This window comes from Protopterus annectens, chromosome 7.part0 (genome assembly GCF_019279795.1).
Source record: "Protopterus annectens isolate FY-2018-M chromosome 7.part0, PAN1.0, whole genome shotgun sequence".
NCBI classification, from domain to species: domain Eukaryota; kingdom Metazoa; phylum Chordata; order Ceratodontiformes; family Protopteridae; genus Protopterus; species Protopterus annectens.
Genome location: NC_056739.1, coordinates 95,092,941 through 95,116,074, shown reverse-complemented (window position 1 = coordinate 95,116,074; position 23,134 = coordinate 95,092,941). Strand labels below are relative to the sequence as shown.

The 23,134-nt window shown below is 40.2% G+C and overlaps 1 protein-coding gene across 1 annotated transcript in view; it reads right to left on the bottom strand.

The window, feature by feature from the left end:
• TNNI1 (troponin I1, slow skeletal type) overlaps positions 1-23,134 on the bottom strand; it is a 153,761-nt gene that overhangs the window by 18,965 nt on the left and 111,662 nt on the right. The window contains exon 3 of the mRNA XM_044076138.1: positions 15,508-15,639. Coding sequence (XP_043932073.1) covers positions 15,508-15,639 — 132 coding nt within the window. The remainder of the gene's footprint in view (positions 1-15,507; positions 15,640-23,134) is intronic.

Genomic DNA, 23,134 nt, shown 5'->3' with positions numbered 1-23,134 from the left:
CGATGCCCCTGTCCAGCAGGGATACATGTGAAACCCCTGGGGTATATTTTCTGTTTCCCATCCAGTTATCCAGGTTGCACTTAAAAAGGGGTAAAGAAGTAATCTGCTTGATGTGGAGAGGGAGTCTATTCCATAGATGGGGGAGTCTCTGAGACACAAATCTGTCCTGCCAACAAGTCTTATTGATGTCACAGACCAGGTTGAGGCCACCCATGAGGGTTACTCGAGTGGAACTTGACTTGTGGATATGCAGCAGTGCCATCAATGTGGGGTCCGTGAATGCCTTCTATGCCAGACAGAGGTCACCTCTGAGGAGTCTGTATGAAACTGAATAGAGGGATAGGGCTTTTAGCCTATCTGTGTATCATAGATGTTTGAGGCCCTGGATTCTCCTGGTGAGAAACCTCTGTGGTCTGTCCAGCTGCTGCATGTGCTTTGCGAGGTACATGCCGAAAGGGGTGTTGTACTCGATAATGGGCCTTATAAGGGAAGAATACAGGGATGTTATGACCTCCTTGTCCCAGGGTGATATACCCTCATTTATGAGGTGAGCCATGTAGAAGGGTTTCCGTACAACGGAAGCAACATGGTGGTCAAAAGTCAGGTTGCTCTTAACCTGGGTGCCCAAATCCCTCACAACTGATTGAGTGTTTAGAACGCTGTTATTAATGTGATAATTTGTGGGGATGTCACTCTCCCCAAAGGGGATGATGATGCATTTTTTGGTATTCAGCTTGAGGCCATGTTTCTGGCACCAGTTATTTGTCTAAGTGAGACCCCTTTGGAGGATGTCCACATCACTAGGGGAATTGATGACATCACCCAGCTTGCAGTCATCTGCAGACTTGGTCAGCCATAACTCACTGGTTTTGGCCTGCACCTCAGAAAAGTATATCCAAAATAACAGAGGCACCAAGACCAAACCCTGGGATGCGTCGCTTGTCACAGGTCTACTGCTTGAGATGGCTTCCCCCATTTTGGCTATGTGGGTTCTATCAGTGAGCCAGTTTGCTACCCATCTGGTAACATATGGATTGATGTCTAGTTGAAAGAGTTTATCTATTATGCCTGAGTGTGGAATAATGTCAAAGGCTTTGGCCAGGTCTAGGTAGACAGTGTGTACCATCTTCCCATCATCCATGGCTTTGGTGACTGTCTCAAAGAAGTCGACCAAATTTAGCAGACATGACCTCCCCTTGATGAAGCCAAACTGTGTGGGATCAAGTATTTGGAAGTTGCCAATGTTCTTGTTAATGAGGTCCATGGTAATCCATTCCATGGCCTTGCAGATCAGGCTAGTTAGGCTGATGGGTCTATAATTTCCCGGATCGGTGAACACTCCACCTTTGTGCAAAGGGGTGACAGTGGCTGTCCTCCACTGAGCTGGGATGAAGCCAGTACTCAGGCTTTGGTTGAATAGGGTGCCTAATGGTGCTGCAAGTTCCTGCCTGAGTTCATGTAGGATGCAGCCTGGGATGCTATTGGGTCCCATGGAGACTGTATTTTTGTGCCTTTGAGAGGGCAGTGATGGCCTGTTTATTCTATAGATATAAGGGGAAGGGGCAGGTACTGGGAATGTCCTGATTTACTGATGGGGGGGGCAGAGGGGTAAAGTTTTTGCTGAATCTGTCAGCCAGCAAGTTTGCTATATCTACGGCATTGTATATGTGGTGCCTTGACCACCATTTCTGTACAGATCTGGGTACTTCCTTTGAGGTTGCAGACATATGTGAAGAAGACTTTATGATTGTCTGTAGTAGATGTGGCCAATTTGGACTCGAATTTTGCTTTGGAGGATTTCACTAGTGCTCTTATTTGCTTGTTCAGGCTAAGGATACATTGCTTCCAATTGGGCACGTGCTCCTTCTTGGTCTTGGACAGCAATTTTTTTTCTTTTGTTATAGAGTTTTATTGCAGATGTCCACCAGACAGATTTACTCTTTTTTGCAGAGGATGATTTAGTCCTGTCTGGTATTCCTGATTCCATGCATCTATATAAATGCTCATATAGTGCTTTGATGTAGTTTTTGATATTGGTGCCAGTTCCTACAGAGGAGGAGGGGGCTGTGAAGCTGTTTATACCATCCCTCAGGAGGCTGTATTCAGCTTTGGAGAAGTTTTTATGTCTGATCCTAGCTGGGGGTTGGGAGAGATGGTGACTTTGAAAGTGACTGCTTTATGGTCAGATCTTACCAGGAAGGATGATACTATAGGGATACTGCAGTGGTTACTCATGTTGGTTAATACCAAGTCCAAGGTATTATCACCCCTTGTGGGGGTATCGACTAGCTGTTTCAAGGCATTTGCATTGACAAAATCAAGGAATCTCTGGACATTTGTGCTCTGGCATGAGTAGTTCTTCCAGTCTATGTTTGGGAAGTTAAAGTCACCCAGGATCAGGGTAAAGGGTTGAATCTTGATAGATTCAAACAGGTCCATATAGTTGGATTGGGCATCTTGAGTCAGATTTGGGAGCCGGTAGCTGGCTATGATTTGAATAGAGGTCTTGTCAATAGTAACTGCACCTGGAGTGTCTCCTGTTTGTCATACTGTTTGTCCAGCCTGGAGGTGTGTATGTCATTTTGTTAGACAGTTCTTGGGTGATGTAGCCAACCTTCATTCTGACAGCATATTTGTTTTATGCACCTTAATTGAACCAGTGCTTAATAACAATTATTTTCTATTTAACAAGAAAATTTACAAGCAGCTAATGGGGTAGCTATGGAGTCCGCTGTGGCCCCGGCTTATGCCAATCTAGTTCTTGGGTGGTGGGAGCATAGTGTTCTCAGACCTATTATGGAGCAATATTATGTAGTTTTTTATGGCAGATATGTGGATGATTTGTTTTTTATTCTGGAAGATGGCATAGACCAGGTTCATTCTTTTTGTTATAGTATTCATAATTCCAGTGATTTTTTTAAAATTTGTATTGGGGAATGCTGGGCTATCAGTGCATTTTTTTGGATGTTAGCCTGACCTGGGATACTTCTAATAATTGTTTCACAAGTCGAATACAGAGGAAGGAGACTTTTGTTAATAGTTATTTGCATTATTTGAGCAACCATCCTGTTTTTATGAAAAATAATATACCGAAGAGTCAGTTTATTCGTGCTTCACAAATGATTTTTGAAGAAGCTGATTTTGAATCAGAAGTCAGCTTTATACAGAATACGTTTTCGGTTAGAGGTTATCCCTCAGATTTACATGGCAAACTAACTAATGAAATTAGAACAAGAAGGGCTACTCATTTTCCACCGATTTTGAAAAATGGTTTTACTACTATTATAAATAAGCCACATGGAGTCACAGGTGTTAACAATTCAAGTTCTAACAACACTAACACAAATACTTTTGGTACTTGTATTTTGGATATATCTGTTGATGTAGTTAACATTAGGTCCATTATTACTAGAAACTGGAACATCTTACGTGAAAATAGTGAATTAATACAAGTTGTAGGTGATAGACCCAATTTTGTATATAAAAAAAACTGACTGTTTTAAAAAAATGTTTACAATTTGACTCCATATATAAAAGTACCCCTGACAACAGCAGATGCTGTAAGGGGATGTATAAATGTGTTTTTTGTTCTTCATGTCATTTTATTTTAGAGGGACCCTATATTGATTTACCCTGTTTGAACAGGGCACTTTCCATTGATTGTGTGTATAATTGCAATGCTAGTGGCATAGTCTATCTTGCTGTTTGTTCTGTGTGCAATGAATTTTATGTAGGTATGTCCACACGACCACTTAGTAAAAGAATTAAAGAGCACTATTATTGTATTAGAACTAAGGTCAACAATGCTCTATTTAAACATTCCATTACAAGCAAAGGTTTTAAAAAGTTTCTGTTTGCTCTTTTGGAACATGTAATTAGAAGCTGCGGTGGTGGTGCTGCGGTAGCGTTGTTGCCTCACAGTAAGACGTTGTCCTGTTTGATTCTCAGCTAAAGCGTCTTCTGTGTGGAGACATGCGTGAATGGCCTTATCTTCGTTGAAGGTTGTGCATCAGGCCTGGCAAGTCGGTACGTAAAAATCTACTGCCAATCATTAGTGAACTGGAGTTCCGCTGTGGCGACCCCTAACATTAGGTCCATTATTACTAGAAACTGGAACATCTTACGTGAAAATAGTGAATTAATACAAGTTGTAGGTGATACACCCAATTTTGTATATAAAAAAAACTGACTGTTTTAAAAAATGTTTACCATTTGACTCCATATATAAAAGCCGAAAGATACAACATACAACAAGTTAGAAATATAAGGACCAACTGGAATAAAGAGAAGCAATGTTGCAGCTCAGGTTAGGGGCTGACAAAAAAACTGGTATTAATGACTCAGTGAATATTAAATGTTTTTTGAAGAACAGAAGACTGAATATTTTAAAATGAACTGTCTATGTTAGGTTATTAGATGTGTGCCTTTAAATTACTGTATTCCTTCTGCTAGTGCACTTTAAGTAATTGATTGTTTTATTAAGTCATTATTTTGATTTGATATATAAGAGGATGCTGTTGTGTTCATTTTATTTCATTCTGAAGAAGTCTTTTGAGATGAAAGCGATATTAAACTGTGTTTTTCGCTAATTGCTGGTGGTTTCCTTCTTTGTTCGTTCAGACTGGTGGTTTGTTTTTATTATTTTATATGTCTTTAATGTATATTGAAACTCCACCTCCTTTGGCTTTACTGCCCACAGGTTGGGGTCTGAATGTATGATAGGATGAGTAACCAGGTAAGGTTGGGGTGATGTCCTCCGCTTTGCACCAGGTTTCTGTGACTGCATAGATGTCAGCATTTTCCAGGGTTATGAATGCTTGTAATGAGTGCAGTTTCATGTTTCGACTCCTAGCATTTAGCAGCATGACCTTTAATTTGTGTTTTGTTGAAATGTTTATGTTGGTAGTTTTAACCTCATCACTTTTCCTAAAAAAGGCACTATAGGGGAGACAAAGTACAGTTGTGTACACTTACCATAAATGTAGATGTTCGAGTGTATTCACTGTTGCAGTCATCACATTTGGGTTATCTGTCTACAGGTAGCCCTCAGCCAGCCTGAATACCAGAGTCTTGGATTCCTGTGTTGGATGCTGTCTCTTCTTCCATGACATCAGGTCGTCAGGGGTATAAAACATGCAGCCAACGCCATTACATCAGTTTTTCTTGCCCCAGATGTCAGGTGCCCCCACAATGGGAAGCAATTATATGTTATGGTACACCTCCACCATAAAGCAAATACACCAGAAAACTTAAATATACTAAAAAAGAAGAAAAAGTAGAGCCAAGAAAAGTCAGGGGGCTGGAGGGAGGGTAACTAGGACTGCAACAGTGAATACACTAGAACATCTACATTTATGGTAAGTGTACGCAACTGTACTATGTTCTTCGTGTTTCACTGTTGCAGTCATCACATTTGGGTTAATTCCCAAAGCTAAGGAAGGGAGGAGAAAGTTAGAGAGCATTAGGGGCAGCTATTAAGCCCTGCAAGACTGCAGTGGCAAAACCAGCTCTGGATTTAGGAAAAAAAAGAGGCATGTGGTAATGCTTAGTGAAGGTATGTACAGAGCTCCAGGTAGCAGCTTCTAGGATGTCCGTGGTAGGGACTCCTCTGAGAAAGGCTGCAGAGGTAGATGCAGCCCTGGTGGAATGTGATCTTATCCCCTGTCGGGTAGGTTGTAGCAGAAATTAATGCAATGGGCTATCCATTTGGAAATGGTTTGTTTTGAAATGGCTTTTCCCTCTGCCCGTGCAGCAAAGCCAGCTAGAAGCTGTTCAGATTTTCTGAGTGGCTTAGTCCTGTCCAAATAAAATCTAAGTTGTCTGTGCACATCCAGAGGGTGCAGTATTTGTTCTCCTTTGTTTTGTGGATTAGGGAAGAAAGTAGGCAAGTGAATGGACTGATTTAGGGCCACACTAGACACCACCTTTGGCATAAAGGAAGGATTGGTCCTGAGGGAAACCATGTCCGCATGGAAGATAATGAAGGGTTCCACTGCCATGAGGGCCTGTAATTCAGACACTCTTCTTGCTGAAGTGATGGCTAGAAGGAATGCTGTTTTCCAAGAAAGGAATTTCAACTCTGCTGTTGCAGCTGGTTCAAAGGGAGGGAGAGTGAGCTTTTCCAATACAAAGTTAAGGTCCCAGGCTGGAGTAGGGGCTCTCCTGGGGGGTCTTAAATTTTTGGCCCCTCTAAGGAATTGTTTTAGCAGAGGGTGAGAGAAGAGGGTCGGCTCAGTATTATAATAAGCTGAAATGGCAGAGGCATGATTTTTAATTGACGAGAAGGATAGGCCCTTGTGGAGCATTTCTGTTAAATACTGAAGAATATGAGGTAAGCTGGGCACCATTGTGCCCATCCCCTGAGTCTGGCTCCAGGAACAGTACCTTTTCCACTTTTCAGCAAAGGATTTTCTAGAACTAGGCCTCCTTGCCTCCAGAACGACATCTAGAACCTGCTTATTGAGGGATGCTATTGGAGAGCTCAAGGAATTAGCCAGGCTGCAAAGTTCATGGTTTGAAGCTGAGGGTGCAGAATCTGGCCCGCTTGCTGGGACAGCAGGGAAGGGGTCTGAGGCAGGTGCCATGGTTCCAGCAGTGTCATACTGCGCAAGAGGGGATACCATTGCTGGCGTGGCCAGTCTGGTGCAATCAGTATTGTCCTTGGCTTGTTCTGTTTGATCTTTAGCAGAACCTTTGAGAGGAGAGGCAGAGGGGGAAAGGCATAAACCGAGAGGCTTTCCCAGGTAAAGGACATGGCATCCACTTTCCAAGCTTGACTGTAGGGAGTCCTTATGCAGAATTTGTCCAATTGGTAGTTCTGAGGGGAGGCAAACAGGTCTACCTCTGGAGTCCCCCATTTGTTCCTCAAGAGGTTGAATATTTTTGGTTCCAGTTTCCATTCGTGTGGGTCCATGAGATTTCTGCTTAAGTCATCTGCCAGTGAATTTAGCTTGCCTGGCAGGAATTGAGCTTGTAGGTGCACTTGGTATCTCAAGGCTGTGTTCTACAGAGCCATGGCTAGTCTGCAGAGAGGGTACGAGTGGGTTCCACCCTGCTTGTTTATGTACCACATAACTGTGGTATTGTCTGTCTTTACCAATAGTTATCCTGGAAGAATGCGGTCTTTGAAGGCTGCCAGGGAATTCTGTACAGCTAACATTTCTTTTTGGTTGATATGCAGGTGCATCTGTCTCGGGTTCCATTTGCCCTGAATGCACTGCCCTGCCAAGTGAGCCCCCCATGCATAGTCTGATGCTTCTGTTGTTAGGGTTTGGGCAGCAGGGGGTAGAGTGAAAGGGAACCCCGTGTTGTGGTAGCAGGCCTCTGCCCACCAAAGGAACTCTGTCTTTATACAAGAAATGATAGGAATCATTGATTCCAGGTCCTGAGAATGTTGACACCATAGGCTTTTTAGATACCATTGTAGTTTCCTCATATGCAGTCTTGCATATGGAATTAGTAGAATGCAAGAGGCCATGAACCTCAAGGCTTGCAGAATTTTCCTTGCAGATAGCTGGGGTTTTATGGCCAATAGTTTGAAGTAGGTTGTCAAATGAACTTGTTTCTCCAGAGTGAGGAAAGCCATCTGGGAAGTTGTGTTCAAGCTTGCTCCCAGGAATACAATCTGTTGGCAGGATACTAGGTGAGATTTCTTTTCATTTATGGTGTACCCCAGAGAGGTTAGAAGTTTCTTTACAAATGCCAGATGTTGTAATAGCAAGTCCTGGTTTACTGTCTGAATCAGACAATCGTCCAAGTATGGGTATATCTGAATATTTTTCTGCCTGCAAAATGCAATGGCTGTTGCTAGACACTTTGTGAATACCCTGGGTGCAGTAGATAAGCCAAAGGGAAGTGCAGAGAATTGAGCCTGCCCTGAAGCGTAGATATTTCCTGCAAGATTCCCTTATTGGAATGTGCTGGTAAGCTTCCTTTAAGTCTAAGGTTGCCAACCAGGCAGGCTTAGGAAGAAGCTGTTGTAGTGTTAGCATTTTGAATTTTGGGATTACCAGAAAGGTGTTTAGAATAGAGATGTCCAGGATAGAACACCAGGAGCTGTCTTTTCTGGGTACCAGGAAAAGTCTTGAATAAAAACCTTGTCCCCTTTGTTCTGCTGGGACAGGTTAAATAGCCCTGATACTTAGAAGAGAGAGAACCTGCTGTTGGGCCTCCGCCCACTGATTTGGGGTTAGGTCTGTCCAACTGTTTGGGGTTGGTAGGGAGTGGAAGTGGAATCTGTATCCTTGGGAAACTATATTCAAAACCCATTTGTCCCGGGTAATGAGTTCCCAGTTTTTTGCATGCAGGGCGAGCTTTCCTCCTAAGGGAGCAGTCAGTTGAGCAGGACTTGAGAGGGTTAAGGTTAAGTCACTGGGCCATTTTTCCATAGGGTGGTGGTTTACTGCTCCCTGCTTTGGAAGTGGGAGCCCCCCACTGCTTAGACCTGTGCGCAGTCTGAGACTGTAACCTAGGTAGTCTGCTTTTCCTGGGTTTGGACTGAGTGGGCTTGGAAGAGACTGGAGAGGACCAATTCTTTGAAGGCCAATGTCTACTAAATCTGGGAGGCTGTACTTGTAGGAAATCTTTAACAGTTTGCATAGATTTATCTTTTTCCTCCATCCTTTTGAGGACTTCTTCTGCTTTGTTGCCAAACAGGCGGTCTTGGTTTAAGGGAGCATCCAGTAATTTAGCTTTAACATGATCTGGCAAGTTTTGCTCCTTAAGCTAAGCATGCCTTCTAAGTACAGACCCAGTGACAGCAGCCCTGCAAGATGCTTCTAAAGAGTCAAAACCACATTGCAAAGTATGTTTACCAACTTGTTCTGCAGAATGCATTAAATCCTGTAATTCTTTGTGTTCAGCACAGTCAGGAATCAACATCATTTTCTGTTTAAGTAGTTTCATAATATGCTGCTTGTACTTTAATATATGAAACTGGCAACTTAAAGCCCTAGTGGCCAAAGTAGCAGAAGTGTATACCTTCTTAACCCATCTGTCTAAGGCTCTATAATCTCTATCAGAAGGTGTAGGATTTTTGGCAGCAGTAGCCTTAATGCCTTTTGGTCCTTGGGAAATGGTATCTGGAGCCGCAGTAGGATTCTTGAAGAGGAACTTGTGAGAGTCAAGTACTCTGTAATACCTGTCAGGTTTTCTGGGAGCAGGAGGTAAAGTGTCTGGGGAGAGGCTAGATTCTTCCAAGAAAGCATCATCTACAATGTTCAGAACAGGAGGGATAGCTAAAGGCCTGTATTGAGGAAGGAGTAAGAATTCCCTAAGCCTCTTTTTGGAGTCAGAGTAATCCTGGCTTTCCCAGCGGAAATGCTCCCTAAGAGTGTGCAAGGTTTCACCAAAAGAAAAATCTTCTGGAGGGGAAGCAGAGGGAATGGAATCCTCTGCATCAGAATCCTCATAGGTAAGAAGAAACAGAAGGAAAATCGGTTCTAGGTCTGTTAGAGGGTGAAGGATGGCTTCCCCTAATTAAGGTAATAAGGTCTTCAGCCATTCTAAGCATTTGTTTTTTCGGTATATGGGCCTGAGCATGCGGTTTGGACGTTGGTTTTCTAGGCGTGGTGCGTGTTTTAGGCCTGGATGAAGAAGATGGCATCGGTTTAAATTGCAAGTCTGCAGGCCTGAATACACCCTCAGAAGCTGGTGCCTGCACAGCGGCTCCAGACCCATCCAAGGTGGAGACATCCACAGGTTCCACAGTCGAAGAAGCATCTCACGGCATACCGGACTCTGAATGGGTCTCAGTAGAGGCCTGCAAATCTGAAGTAGTGGGTATCAGAGGCTGCAAAAGGGCCTCACTGAGTACTGGCAGACTGGTAACTTGCTTAACAGAAGCGTCATCGGCAGTTTTGGACCTATGCGGTCTGTCTCTGTCTTTATCTTTACATTTTTTCAGACGATCGGTAGTCAGATGGCTTAACGAAGCCATTTTGGAGTACTGATACCGAGTACCAAAATAATTTGCTGCAAAGATAGCCCGACGACGAATAGTTCGGGGGTTAAACAAGGCACAAAACTGACAGTGAGGGATGTCATGGTCTGGGCCTAAGCAGGGAATGCAGTATGAATGAAAATCTTTATGAGGTATTTGCTTTCCACAGGTAAGACAATTGTTAACTTTTACTGACATCAGTTGGAGCAAGAAAAAAGATCCCCAATGGGGTACTTATCTTTTTTTTTTTGAAGACTTCAGTTCTGAAAATGGCACTTGCGAACTACTTCTGCTTCGGGCACCGCACATGCAAGAAAGACTGATGTAATGGTGTCGGCTGCATGTTTTATACCCCTGATGACCTGACGTCATGGAAGAAGAGACAGCATCCAACGCAGGAATCCAAGACTCTGGTATTCAGGCCGGCTGAGGGCTACCTGCAGGCAGATAACCCAAATATGATGACTGCAACAGTGAAACACGAAGAACATCAGCCTTTGCCAGATGCCTGAAGCCCAGGTAAGACAGATGCAGGCCATCTCTGGCAATAACTTTTAACAGGATAAACATGTTTCATTTATGATACTGTTTGATCTTAAAAATACCCCCTACATTTTTTGTTTATTGCCACATAATCTTTATTATCCACCTATGTTGCCAGCAACTCAGGCAGATGGGGCCTTGGTTTAACATGGAATGTGAATTGTCAGCAGCTCCCCCTCCCCCTCACATACAAACACACAAAATGCTGCACTGCTGCAGTATCTGTGATGAGGCATGAATCCAAGTCATTGGTATAAAAAGAGAATCAATTGCCCTTTGATTTGATATCCTGACATCCAGTGTGAGTGTGGTATATGCTGAGCTGCTGATATTGTTATTTTAGGACTTCATTGTTAGAAGCTCAGGGTTGTGGTAGTCATTAGTAACCAAAAATACACTATGATGGCGTGTTGCAACCTCAGCTTGTTTTAATAAACAAAATGACAAAAATAACAAAAATTAAACATGTTTATCATGTTAAAAGTTATTGGACTTCTTCAGAACAAATCATAATACCTAACTCTCCTGTTTTTTATATCTGTCCTGAAACCACAATATTTAATAGGTTAAAAAGATAAAACATCATAATAAATTAACATTCTAATAATAAAAAAAATGAGTAAATCATATCTAATAAGTATATCCACAGTTCATACCAGCATCATTTTTAATACACTAGTAATGAGAGAGAGAATCGTTCAAACCTGCTGGCAAAGCTGCATTATGCAAAAGTTGCCACCACAGCTCTCCCATCTCTATCTTTTCTTCCCAAGGACCCATCTAGTGTTTTTGGGCACCTTCTCAATTATTGTAAATAAAAAAGTATGGTTTTAAAATTCACTGATGTGTTTGTACAGTGCATTGTTTGTAGTTTCATTTTTAATATCCAAATTGTGTTTATATATTCTCTCACAAAAATACTTCTTTATTTTCTTTGTATAATGCAATGTAGGTCACTCCCTTTGTATCACAGTTGAAATATCCCTTACTGAAAATTGCCTTGGAATTATTAGTGGAAATTGCAGGACCCTGCTTAATAAATAGGCACTGGTTACACATATTACATTTGTATGTACCTTTTTTCCCCTTGGTGGACTTTCAAAACTGACATTAGGTTCAAAAATCTTTTCCTATAGATTACTTTTTATTTAATTCATTGCTGTATATTAAGCAAATCCCAGTTCCTAATAAGGACATTCCTGATATCTTATGAATACAAACTATAGGTCATTGTCATCCCTCTCTGAATAGTTAACTCTTGTCTCAGTGCACTCTTATTTTTGTTAACTCCTTGAAAGTTGTCATGACCAAGCAGAGGAACATAAAGTTCTTCTCATCTCTTAGAAATCCCTTTTTCAGTTACATTGTCTATTAACAGGTCTGGATAGCCCCTCCTGCTTAGCATATATCTTAAAACCTAATTTCCCTTAAGAAAATGCTTTAATTTGAAATTATACAAGCTAAAAGGACCATGTGTCCCTTAACTAAGGACTTTTTCTAAAAATAGGGTTGATGAAGTGGAGGAAGGGAGTTTGAATAAGTGGGCTTCCTGTAGATATTAAAAATAAATGTACATTCAATATTATCCGTAGTTATTTCTTAAGTCAAGGTTACAAAGCTTGTGAAATGAATATACATAGGTACAATTTAAAAATTCTGTAGTTGAATTAATATTCCAGCCTATCTAATGAAGCAACTAAACGAAATACAAATGTCCAAAAATCTTAAGTACAAGTTACAAAAAGCCTAAGTTCTGCCTAGTATTAAATATATGATTTATTTCACAATATGCCATGATCAAATTAGCATAAGCCAGAGCATAAGCTGCACCCATTGCTACACCTGCTTTTTTTTGTTGGAAATATTCTCCCTCAAAAAAGATAAAATTATTACTGAGAACTATCTCCATAAGCTTAGATAACACCCCTGAATCTCAGCTTTTGATACCTGACATAGTAGAAAGAATGTGAAAACATTATAATCCTGTATGATGAGGGATCATAGCAAACAGGTCTTTAAACATAGTATCAAAAAGCATGTTGTCAACAAGATGTAATTTGTGTTAACATTTTCCATGAATCTTTTAATAATAAGGAATTTGTTATCTTGTAGGCTCATAGATAAGTACTAGGCTAGCTTGCAGGCCATTTTAAGCCTAGCCAGTTTCTGTTTTTGTGCTGGAATTAATCTATTTTGTTTATTAAAATGAGTTGAGGTTACAAATTGTGTTCATAGTGTCTTTTTGGTTACTAGTTTTATTTTTTTTGATGCTAAATAAAACTCATATAAACCTTACCTGTTTTTACTATTACAAACACGTGTACATACTGCATCTCAATAGCAATGTTTATCTTCTGCACTATTTACATTGCAAAATTTTATTCCTCTCTACTTACATTGTATAAAAAAAAATAACTTGAATACATTGTATAAATGTCAGCTGTTAAGTATGTTATGATTGTATAAATGTCAGCCGTTTTTGTATGTTATATTGTGATTGTTATATGTAGAGCTTTTCTCCCCGGGCCTCCACTGAAAATGGGTCTTTATCCAAGTCGGACTTTCTCAGTAAACAAATGCAAACTAAACTAAATAAAATAAATAAAAACTACTGATAAGTTTTACTATTGTGACAGTCATTCCTAATCTTGCTTTTTGAGGTGCAGCACAGTCTTTGGAAGCCAAGCAAAGTCTCCCAGCAAAGATTATGATCAACTCCTTTTGAATCTCCTTGTGACTGATGTGGGGGCGGTGGAATAGCAGGGAGGCAGACAGGTCACACTAATATGTAGCTGTGTTTAGAATTTATAACCTAACATGATCCAGAGAACTGACTACATGAAAAGGAGTGAATATTTACATAATTCTACCTGTACAGATCCCAACCTCTGTAAGTGCTGCTGTAAGATAATGTTACAGTGGATTCCAGATTAAGGACTAGTGCCCAACAAGGGCTTGTTTGGCCACAGTTTTGTAAGAGCCATACAACAAGGAGTACCCCACACCAACCTCAGGTATTAGTGTTGTTATATATGGGCAGGGTCTCTCCATCTTCCCGTTATCTGTTTTCTGATGGATCAAGCTCAGGTTAACTAGATACTTACTTTTTTCTTTGTCATTATCACATTTCCTCAGCAAACCGTTTTTTTTTTTTTTTTTTTTTTTTTACAAATATCTCATGATTTATTAAATGGCATTTGTTGCTATGGTAGACAGGCATTTATCTGTCTTCAGGTGAGCACAAATTTTACCTCCAGTACCTGGGCTGCAGATGTACCTCTAAAACTTAAGTCACAGCTGGGCCTTCACCAAGTCAGTACCAGGAAAAGGAACACAGTACCAGAGTACTTCTTATTCAAAGAAACATTCTCTGAAGATGAAAAGCATCCTTCCAGGAAGTGAGGGCATGAGGGAGAGACATTGTGGATCATCTTCTACTCCTTGTAAACAGAATACAGAAGGAAAGACAGAACTGAAAGGCAGAGATGAGAAGAGAGGGGAGAACTCCCACCAAAAAGATATAGAGAAATGAGATGCCTAGAGCCCAAGCTAAGGAATACAGCAGACTAGTGTCATCTTACTGTCTTATTTACTCTTGAATTCTGGTTCATATCCAGGCAAAACCATTGGCAGCCACCATGATATCACCCCCCCCCCTTAGAGTAGCACAGGTGCCCCTTGTTTTGCTTATTTCTTTTTCATGGTTTGTTAACCAGCTAAGTGAATTAATCTTTTGTGGTCTGTCTTTAACCATGTCTTTGGCTGCAGGGGCAGGGGTAAGCTCACTGTTTATAAGTCTTTGCCGAGAAGTCCATCTCTCTTCATATACACGTGTATGGTTGCAGTCCGAAAGAGCGAACATTCTTTTTTCTTGTTTTGCTGGCTGCCCCTACACCATCTTACTAATGTGTGCTACCTAACTGTAACCCTAACCCTGTCCCCTTAACCCTAATCTTTATGTTAATATAAACCCTTTTCTTAACAATACTACTACACAAGAGAAAAGAACACAGAATACAAACACAAAACATGCACAACATTGACTGACTTTACCTAACCTTTACTGTAGCTCTGTCCTGCAAACACCTGCATATTCACAACAACTGCTATAACACAGTCTTGCACATCTTCACAACCACCACTTTTTCATTCAAATATTAGTTTTCCTGCATACTCGTACTTAACTACACTATGTAAAACTAAATTCAGCAACATGCGATTCACACAAATGAACAGTCTCTCATTTGGACATTCTCCCTCTCCTTTTACACCCTCAGAAACTTTTCATACCTAATGATTATTCTGCCTTTTGAGTTACAGTCATCTGTATATAAGTATATGTATATATATCAGTGTGTGTTTGTATGTATGCATGTATAATTGAGCATTGGTGGATTAAAAAGTCTCTTGTTTCTGCACGTGTTTTTGGTTGTTTGTACAGTGTAGTGTTTAGATAGAGTACTATGGTTTGTTAAGTTGTCTTGGTTTTAAGAACATCATTGATGACATAACAGAGCAGTATGTTTAACAGTACATCAGCAGAAGTGGTTGAGACTGTTAGCTGTTAAGTTTCAACATGTAGGCTTGGGTTTGATTCCAACTTAGTGTGTTTGCAAAATATGTGATTGGAGGAATCCATTAACTAGCTCAGATCTTAAAATGGATAATTAGTAATGCATAAAATTATACTCTAAATATCAGGGTTGGCTAGGTACCTTGTATGAAGTGACATATTTTAAAATTTTATTCTGAATATTTAGTGTGGGTATAAACAAGTTCAAAGCAGGGGTTGTTAGAAAAATTGGATTTATAGGCTGTAAGAAATGTGTAGGTAATGTTAAGACAAATTGTTTAGGTGTTGTTAACATTCATCTCAAAGGTGCTGTAGATTTAAGAAAGAGGATTATGATGATATATTATTCAAGTAGTGGATTTGCATATATATTAAAATTGCATTAATATGAACTGTGGTCATGCATAAACTATTTCTGGAGACTGCTAAAGTGATGTATGCGTATATTTACCTGTAACTGGGCAAAAGACAGTCCACTGGTCCGAATAGGAGGAACCCTCTCTGCTAGATATCGTGACTTTTCTTCTTCTTTTTCAGCATTTTCCTGATCCAGTTCCTCTACCGCTTTAGCAAGCATCAAACTCTAGAAAAGAACAAGAAAAAAATGTTAGTGTTTCTTTATCATAACGAAGGCGTAAGACTGATATCTCAGTACCTCTATAGGCTTTAAGACCTCTGTGAAAGTGTTGCTCTTCAGGTAGTATATGGCAGTCTAAGCATGAAAACATTTGTGGAATATGTAATAAGATGTGTAGAGGCTTAACTGAAGAGCATGGGCTGCAGTGCTGCTTTTCCTGTGATGATGAAATGGAGAAGGATACAAGTTCCTCACATTATAGTGACAGCACACCTGTCTGACTGCTGTTAGAAGAGATGCTGCCATTTTTACCCAGGTGATGCTATAAATTAGTAACTGCTTGGAAGATATTCCATCAGAAACACTTACTACTGAGTTTAGGTATAGAGTAATGGCCAATGTCCAGTATCATCTGTGATCACTGGACTGGTATTAAAATTTTGTATTCAAGGAGTATGCCAAATGGAGTTATGACCAGTTGATCCTTTAGTTCTGGTCACAGAGTATGATATCTTTCTTCTGCAGGCAGACTACTGTATTTGTTTTATCTATCCAAAAGAATTAGCTTTTCCTGGTTAGAAGCTGTCTAATTGGGGTCAACTAAACCACCATTAGTGGTATATAGGGTCAGACCTTCATCTTGTTTCTTGCTTCTTATAAATTTGTCTCAAATGTTTCACATTTATGTCATCTGATCTGTTATTATTTTTAAATGTGTTTGACATGTTTTTGTATAGAAATTGTTTAATCTATGTGGCTCAACACAGGGGCCTGTTGTCATTAAAAGTGACAGAGTGTGTGTGTGTGTGTGTGTGTGTGTGTGTGTGTGTGTCTGTGTCTGTGTGTGTGTGTGTGTGTGTGTGTGTGTGTGTGTGTGTGTGTGTGTGTGTGTGTCAGTCTGCACCATTTTTTTTTGCTCCCCACCACATAACTTAAATGTGACTTCCTGACCACTCCTTTCACACTGTAGATCAAGACCCTAAGTCTTATGTAAGCCATCTTGATAGGGTATACATATTTACACCCCACCTCTGCTAACACAGTGCCTGGTATTTTCTGGTGATAAGGCAGTACTGTTGCCACATAAATCACTGGAATGTTTTCTAGGTGGTTATTTGTTCTGCTGGAGTTTCTTATGCAGACTGATTTAATAATTATTTCATCTAGTTCTTTTCAATGTCTACTGGTGTACTTTTATAGTTGAGGCTATATTTTTGATTAATATCCTACTTATAATATATTTTTATTGGAAGGTAAAATTCCTTCTGTTTATTTGGGGGACATTTTTTCTAAGATAGCACTGGTAGTTTTTCTTCTTATTTGCCATCTACCAGGGCATGGTTATTTATTGAAAAGAGACTTGACCAAGCAGAAAAATACTAAGGGAAACTGTTCATAAATATTGTAAAATTTAACACAGACTGGATCATTGCAGTTGTAATGAGTAAAGGTAATGGTTGTTAAAAAAAACGTTAAGCTTTTATGACTAAAATCAGCTGTTGTCAATAATGCTGAATTTTGAAATAGTAGTAGTATTGAGGATAAAGTTAATTCTCAAACTGTTAGAAGATTTGCCAGTTCAGGAAAATTAAGCCTTTTATATGACAGAAATGATCACTTTAAAAGCACAAGTGAGGTAAGTAAACTAGGTGTATTCATTAAGGGGGAAGACAATCAATGAGCTAACTCAATAGATCCCAGAGTTTGTAGGCCTCCCCTGCACCTTAGATAGCAAGGATAGAGCATTTCCTTTTAACACATGGACAGCCAACACAAGTTATTTCTGTAATATGCCATCAGTCTAGCTGTTTTCCATTTTTACTTTTTTACCCAGGTCATTTCCACTGAGTCATTGGATCCTCTTCCTTGTCTGGGTCAGTCCATTCGTTCTCCATTGAGGGTGAGAGCCATACTCCATCCCATGTGAGAACACTGTAAGCCATTTATTCTTCGGGGACTGAGTCCAGCTGAGGCATGGTGGAGAAGTAGGGAGTAATGCAGCGTGACATTCACATGTGATCTCTTAGTCCCTACCTAATCCCATCCTTTATGCAGACCATTGGCCACACTGTGCTTCAGTCTGGATGACAGTGCACATGAGCCCCTTTAACTCTACATGCAGCATACAACCACTGTTATCCTGCTGCAATACCTTGATTTGCTAACCGGGATCAGAAATGCAGTGGGTCTAGCCACCTCCCTCTCCCAAGAATGGGGCAACTACTGTATAGGATAATCACTTCCTCGCTATCCAACTCTTCAAGTTTCCTGACATTCTAGGTGAACCTAGGTTATCTAGGGAACAGTTAAGGTATACCCTTTTGTGCCACAAGACTGGAAAAACTCTTTTCCATTTTTCAGAATTCTTTATTCCCATTGACATTGATTAAACATAAATTAAAAGAAAAAAAATCATCAGATTTAGCATATTCTACTCATGATAGCTCAGTGTGTGGACTTCTTGTACTAAAGAGTTTGTTATTATGAAAAAAGTGTTTAACTGGTGAGTTTCCCCATTGTTTGGCAAATTTTAATTTTAATTTTAAAAACCTCGATATTGCAGGAGCAATGTCACAAGGCTCTACACCTACAAGTTTACTGAGAATTTTGTCATTGTATAATAGCCTGCTGTCAATACATCTAACCTCGATATTGCAGGACGTCTGCCACAAGGCCCTACACCTACAAGTTTACTGAGAAGTTTGTCATTGTTTAATGTAAGCATATTTATCATACAGCGTATTAATTTAATCAGTCGAATACATGCCTACTCTGTGGCTGAAAGTCTCTATGAAATAGTTTGTACACTCTAAGGAACTCTTACTGACTTGGCCACTGTCCCCTTTTGCTTGACTAGTGGACTATACTGGATATGCAAGTTATTTTGTCTCAGGAAATGGCAACCTGTTTTACTTGCATCTCTTTGCTAATTGCTTTGTTTTGGCTTTAAACTGATTGCTGTCAGTTATAAATTGACTGAGGCTCTAAACTTGGTCCCATCCTCCCTAACATTTTCACCAACACCCTCTGTATTTCCACACAACAGGCCACCCTAATACAATACGCAGTGATTCCACTCTCATTTGCACATCTGCCAACATGGTACACCTCTAAAAAATTACTCAGTAAGATTTAACTGCAACTGAAACATGGCTTTGTAACTCGCAACTCATGCTCACCCCAAAAAAGACCAAGCTACTACAAAAGCAAACTATAAAGTCCTCACTCTTGATAATGCAACCATTAAAGTAATTTCTCATAGCAAACTTTTAGGGGTGATAGTGGATGATAATCTTATATTTTACCTGCATATACAAAATTGCATAAGAAAAACTCATCAAAAAGTAGGGAAGCTTTACAGAGCCAAAAACGTTCTTACCAATGCAACTATAACTACACTTGCCAATACTTACCTCCTCCCCACTCTTCTTTATGATGCTCCTATCCTTACTAACCTCCAGGCTTCATGCAAATTAAAACTTGAACAATGCTATAACAAGGTTGCTAAATTGGCAGCACATACCCGTTCAAAACCCACCACTATATAGCACTGAAAAGCCTGAATTGGTTAGAACTGCTGCATCAATTAACATAAACACAACTTCTTATCACCTATAAAATTATCTAGCATCCAACTGCCTGTCCAGCACGAAAAAATATTCTAAACAACTATGTTTCCAGTCGGTCATTGCCATCCATTGACCAAAAACTTGTCTGTCTACAAACCTAGCAAATCTGTTGGACATTGTCTGTACTTGTACAAGGTTGCTAAGGCCTGGAACTCCTTACCTGTATCCATCAAGTCTATATCCCCTTTCCTGTCTTTCAAAACAACTCTGAAGACCTTCTAGCTAAAATATGGCTCTGTTCTTGCTCAAAGTCAGGATAAACTATATCTCTAAATGTGAACAAGTACCTTTTCATTCCTTATACCTCCTTACTCCTCCTTTTTCACTTGCTTCTTTACTGCTATCTAATTCTCTTCCTTGACTTTTTATCTAAATATACCATAAGCCTGTTCTTCCCTCACTTCGTATTGTAGTCCATTTGTATTAGATTAGCATACCTTTAATTTCTCTACAAACTGTCTAAACTTTCTCTAAATATTAAATGATTGTTATATACCTTGTACTGATTCTTAACCAATGTTTTTATATTGTCTGATTTGTTATAATTATTTAAACTGCAGACATTTTTGTTTTATTTTTGATTGTATAATTATTGTTCTTAAAATGTTTTGTAATAATTTGGAGCATTTCTCCCTAGGTTTCTGCTAAAAATGGGCTTCTACCCAGTCAGACTTTCTCGGTAATCAAATGTCAATAAATAAATAAATACGCCTCCTCAAATTTCCTTAGACAGGAGTAGTTTACCGAGTGTGGTTCAGGGTTTATTTCAGGCTATTGACGCTTCTTGTTTGATAGTTTCTGGTAAAAGAAAGGAATATTTCCTTTCCTGAAGAGATTCAAGATTCTGAATCTGGACAGGAGGATGAAGGGACAGATGCAGGGTTTTTTCAACCTCAGATGAGAGTGCTGTTTCTGATCTCTGTGGGGGTTCTCTTTCTCTGAGACTATTTTCAAAATGTGCCAGTGTTTTCAGTGAGAGAACACTGAGGTTTACCAGTCCCTCAGAAACTACTGCGAGCTGTTACAGAAGGAATTTCCAGAACCTACACCCATTCCTCTAGTTCTGTCATCTTTGGAGGATATGTCGGTGCGCGCGCGCGTGTGTGTGTGTGTGTGTGTGTGTGTGTGTGTGTGTGTGTGTGTGTGTGTGTGTGTGTGCTTGTGTCAGTACCAGTAATTTTCCTGATGGTCAGCCTGCTGCCCCAAAAAGGGCAGATAGAATCTATAGTCCTCAGTCTTTTAAGTTTTTGTACACTGATCCCAAACCTGACCCAGCAATTATGCCTTTAATTAACCCTTCTGCTGCTAAACATTTAGTTAATTCCAGTCCTACTCTTTCTGTTAAGTATGGAAAAAAAGTGTATGCTTCTTCAAATGTGATTTTCAGAATGTTGTCAGGCTTGTATGTTAAGGTTTGTCCTGACAAATTGTGAAAGTATGAGACCTGTTTTGTCTACAGTTTCTTCTTTTAAGGAAAAATCCACTTTAAATAATTTATTTTATTGTTCAAGCCACTGCTGATTGTATCTTCTTCTTCTTTCGGCTTTTCCCGGTTAGGGGTCACCACAGCAGATCACCTGTCCGCTCATGATTGACAGTGGAGTTTTACAGTGTCGAGTTGCCAGCTCGGTGCCCAACCTTCCACAGAAGGCACACACACGCACACGCACACACTCCCACCTAGGGCCAATTTAGAGTGTCCAATCCACCTACAGCATGTCTTTGGATGTGGGAGGAAACCGAGCACCCGGAGGAAACCCACACGACCACAGGGAGGACATGCAGACTCCGCAGAAGGCACCCCAGCCGAGGACTGAACCAGAGTACCTCTTGCTGTGAGGCGGCAACGCTAACCACTGCACCACTGCGGCCGCCCTCCACTGCTGATTGTATACAGTGTTTATATGACTTTGTTGATGTTTCTTCAAGGGCTATGGCCACTGGTACTCTTTTGAGGAGGTTTGCATGGCTGCATTCTCAGAACTTCCCAAAATTATGTTAAAACGAGATTTTAAATTCTCCTTTGCACAGTTTTACTTGTTGTCCTGTCAGCTTCAGAGGTGATCAAAAAGGGATGAAAAGGGTTACCTGATACAAGGAATTTCTAAGATTTTTTGCCCTCCTTTTCCAAATTTTCAAAGGGATTCTCTAACTCCTCATCCAGTTTTGGTAAGAAACAAATAACTTGAAACAAAATCTTTAGTCTTATCCAAATAACACAGGTAAATGGATGCTTAAGAAGAAATGGCAAGGGGGTTCATTGAAGAATTCTAGAAATTTCCAAAACCAGGGGCTCTCCAATAAGTCAGAATGACTATTTAAGAGACTTTGCCCCTCCCCATCCTGGTACTCCCTTTTGTCTTCCAGAAAGTCTGAATCTCCACTTTTCTCTTTGGAAATACTTTCAAACAAATGGGTTCTGAAGATCATTCATCAAGGTTACAGATGGCAATGGGAGGAAAATTCCTTATTTGCCAGACCATTCTTCCATCTGTCATTCATCACATGCTGTCACATGTTGATAGAACCAGTTCTCCCTTCCCAGGTGGGAAAGGGGTTTTATTCAAGGATGTTTTAGTGCCAAAGAAATAAAATGCTTGGAGACCAATTATGGGTCTTTCTTTCTAAACCTGTTTGTAATAAATCCCATATTCAAAACAGTCACTTCACAACCTGTTACCTCTTCTTTCTCATTCACGTTTCATGGTAATACTAGATTTACAAGATTCTTACCTTCACATCCCTATTCATCCAGATTTTTTCAGGTGTATTATAAGTTTTGTGTGTCTGGATCACGTTATCCATTCTCTGCCTTACCCGTTGAACTATTCACTGCACCAAGAGTGCTCTCGATGTGTCTAGCTCCAGTTATATTTCTTTGCAGGCTACAGGGTATCCACATTTTCCCATGTTTTTGAAGACATGCATATCTTTGCAGAGTCTTTTTCAGAGTTTCAGGAGTCTTGGGTGAGAGATCTCTTACACAAACTGGGAATCCAGAGAACATTCAAAATTATTTCTTGATTCCTTCTCATAGGATTGTGTTTCTGGGATGTCAATTAGGCACTTTGGTTCAAAGAACTTTTCTTCTCCAGGGAAAAAAAAACAGATCTATATCTAGATCTATTTTTAAGGTTTTCCACTCAGACTTTGTACAAGGGAATACCAAGGGATTTTGGGTCTCACTATACCCCTGGCAAGACTCCACATGAGTAGGATCTGGTATCTCAAGTCTCTTTGGTCCTAGCACCAGAACTCTTTGTCTTTTCAAATCCCAGTGCTGGGGTTTGTCAGAAGAAAAAATCACTTGGTGGAGAAAATAGATATCCCTAAATACAGATCTCTCCTTCTCTCTGTCTATGTTTCAAAGCAGTCAATTACCATAAAAATCGCAAACTTTACTTGGGGAGCAGTTTCAGGAGGGGATAAAAGTGCAAGGTATGTGGGACACCAAGGGGGACACCAAGGCCAGATGCAAGCACATAAATATAAAGAAATGTGTGCCCTGACCAATGCACTCAGCTCTCTGAATCATCTTTGGTTCCCAGGATATTTTCAAGATTTTACTGACTAGATCACAGTCATGGTGCATCAACAGGCACGGAGGGAACAAGCTTGCACCCCATTTGCAGACTAGCCATGTGAGCTTGGGATATAGCTTTGCAGTGCAATCTCACTCTCATTTAAACTACACACCTTTGCTCTTAGCTGAAGTGATATTTACTTTAGAAGAATAGTTAGCCCCCTTCCATGAAACATGGGTGGTGGTTAGGTATAGCACTTTTAAGCTAAAGGTTTTGATGTGATCTGAAGTAGTTAACTTCATTTGATCAGCAACCTGTAGAGTGGATCAGTCCTGATCCGAGCTAGCA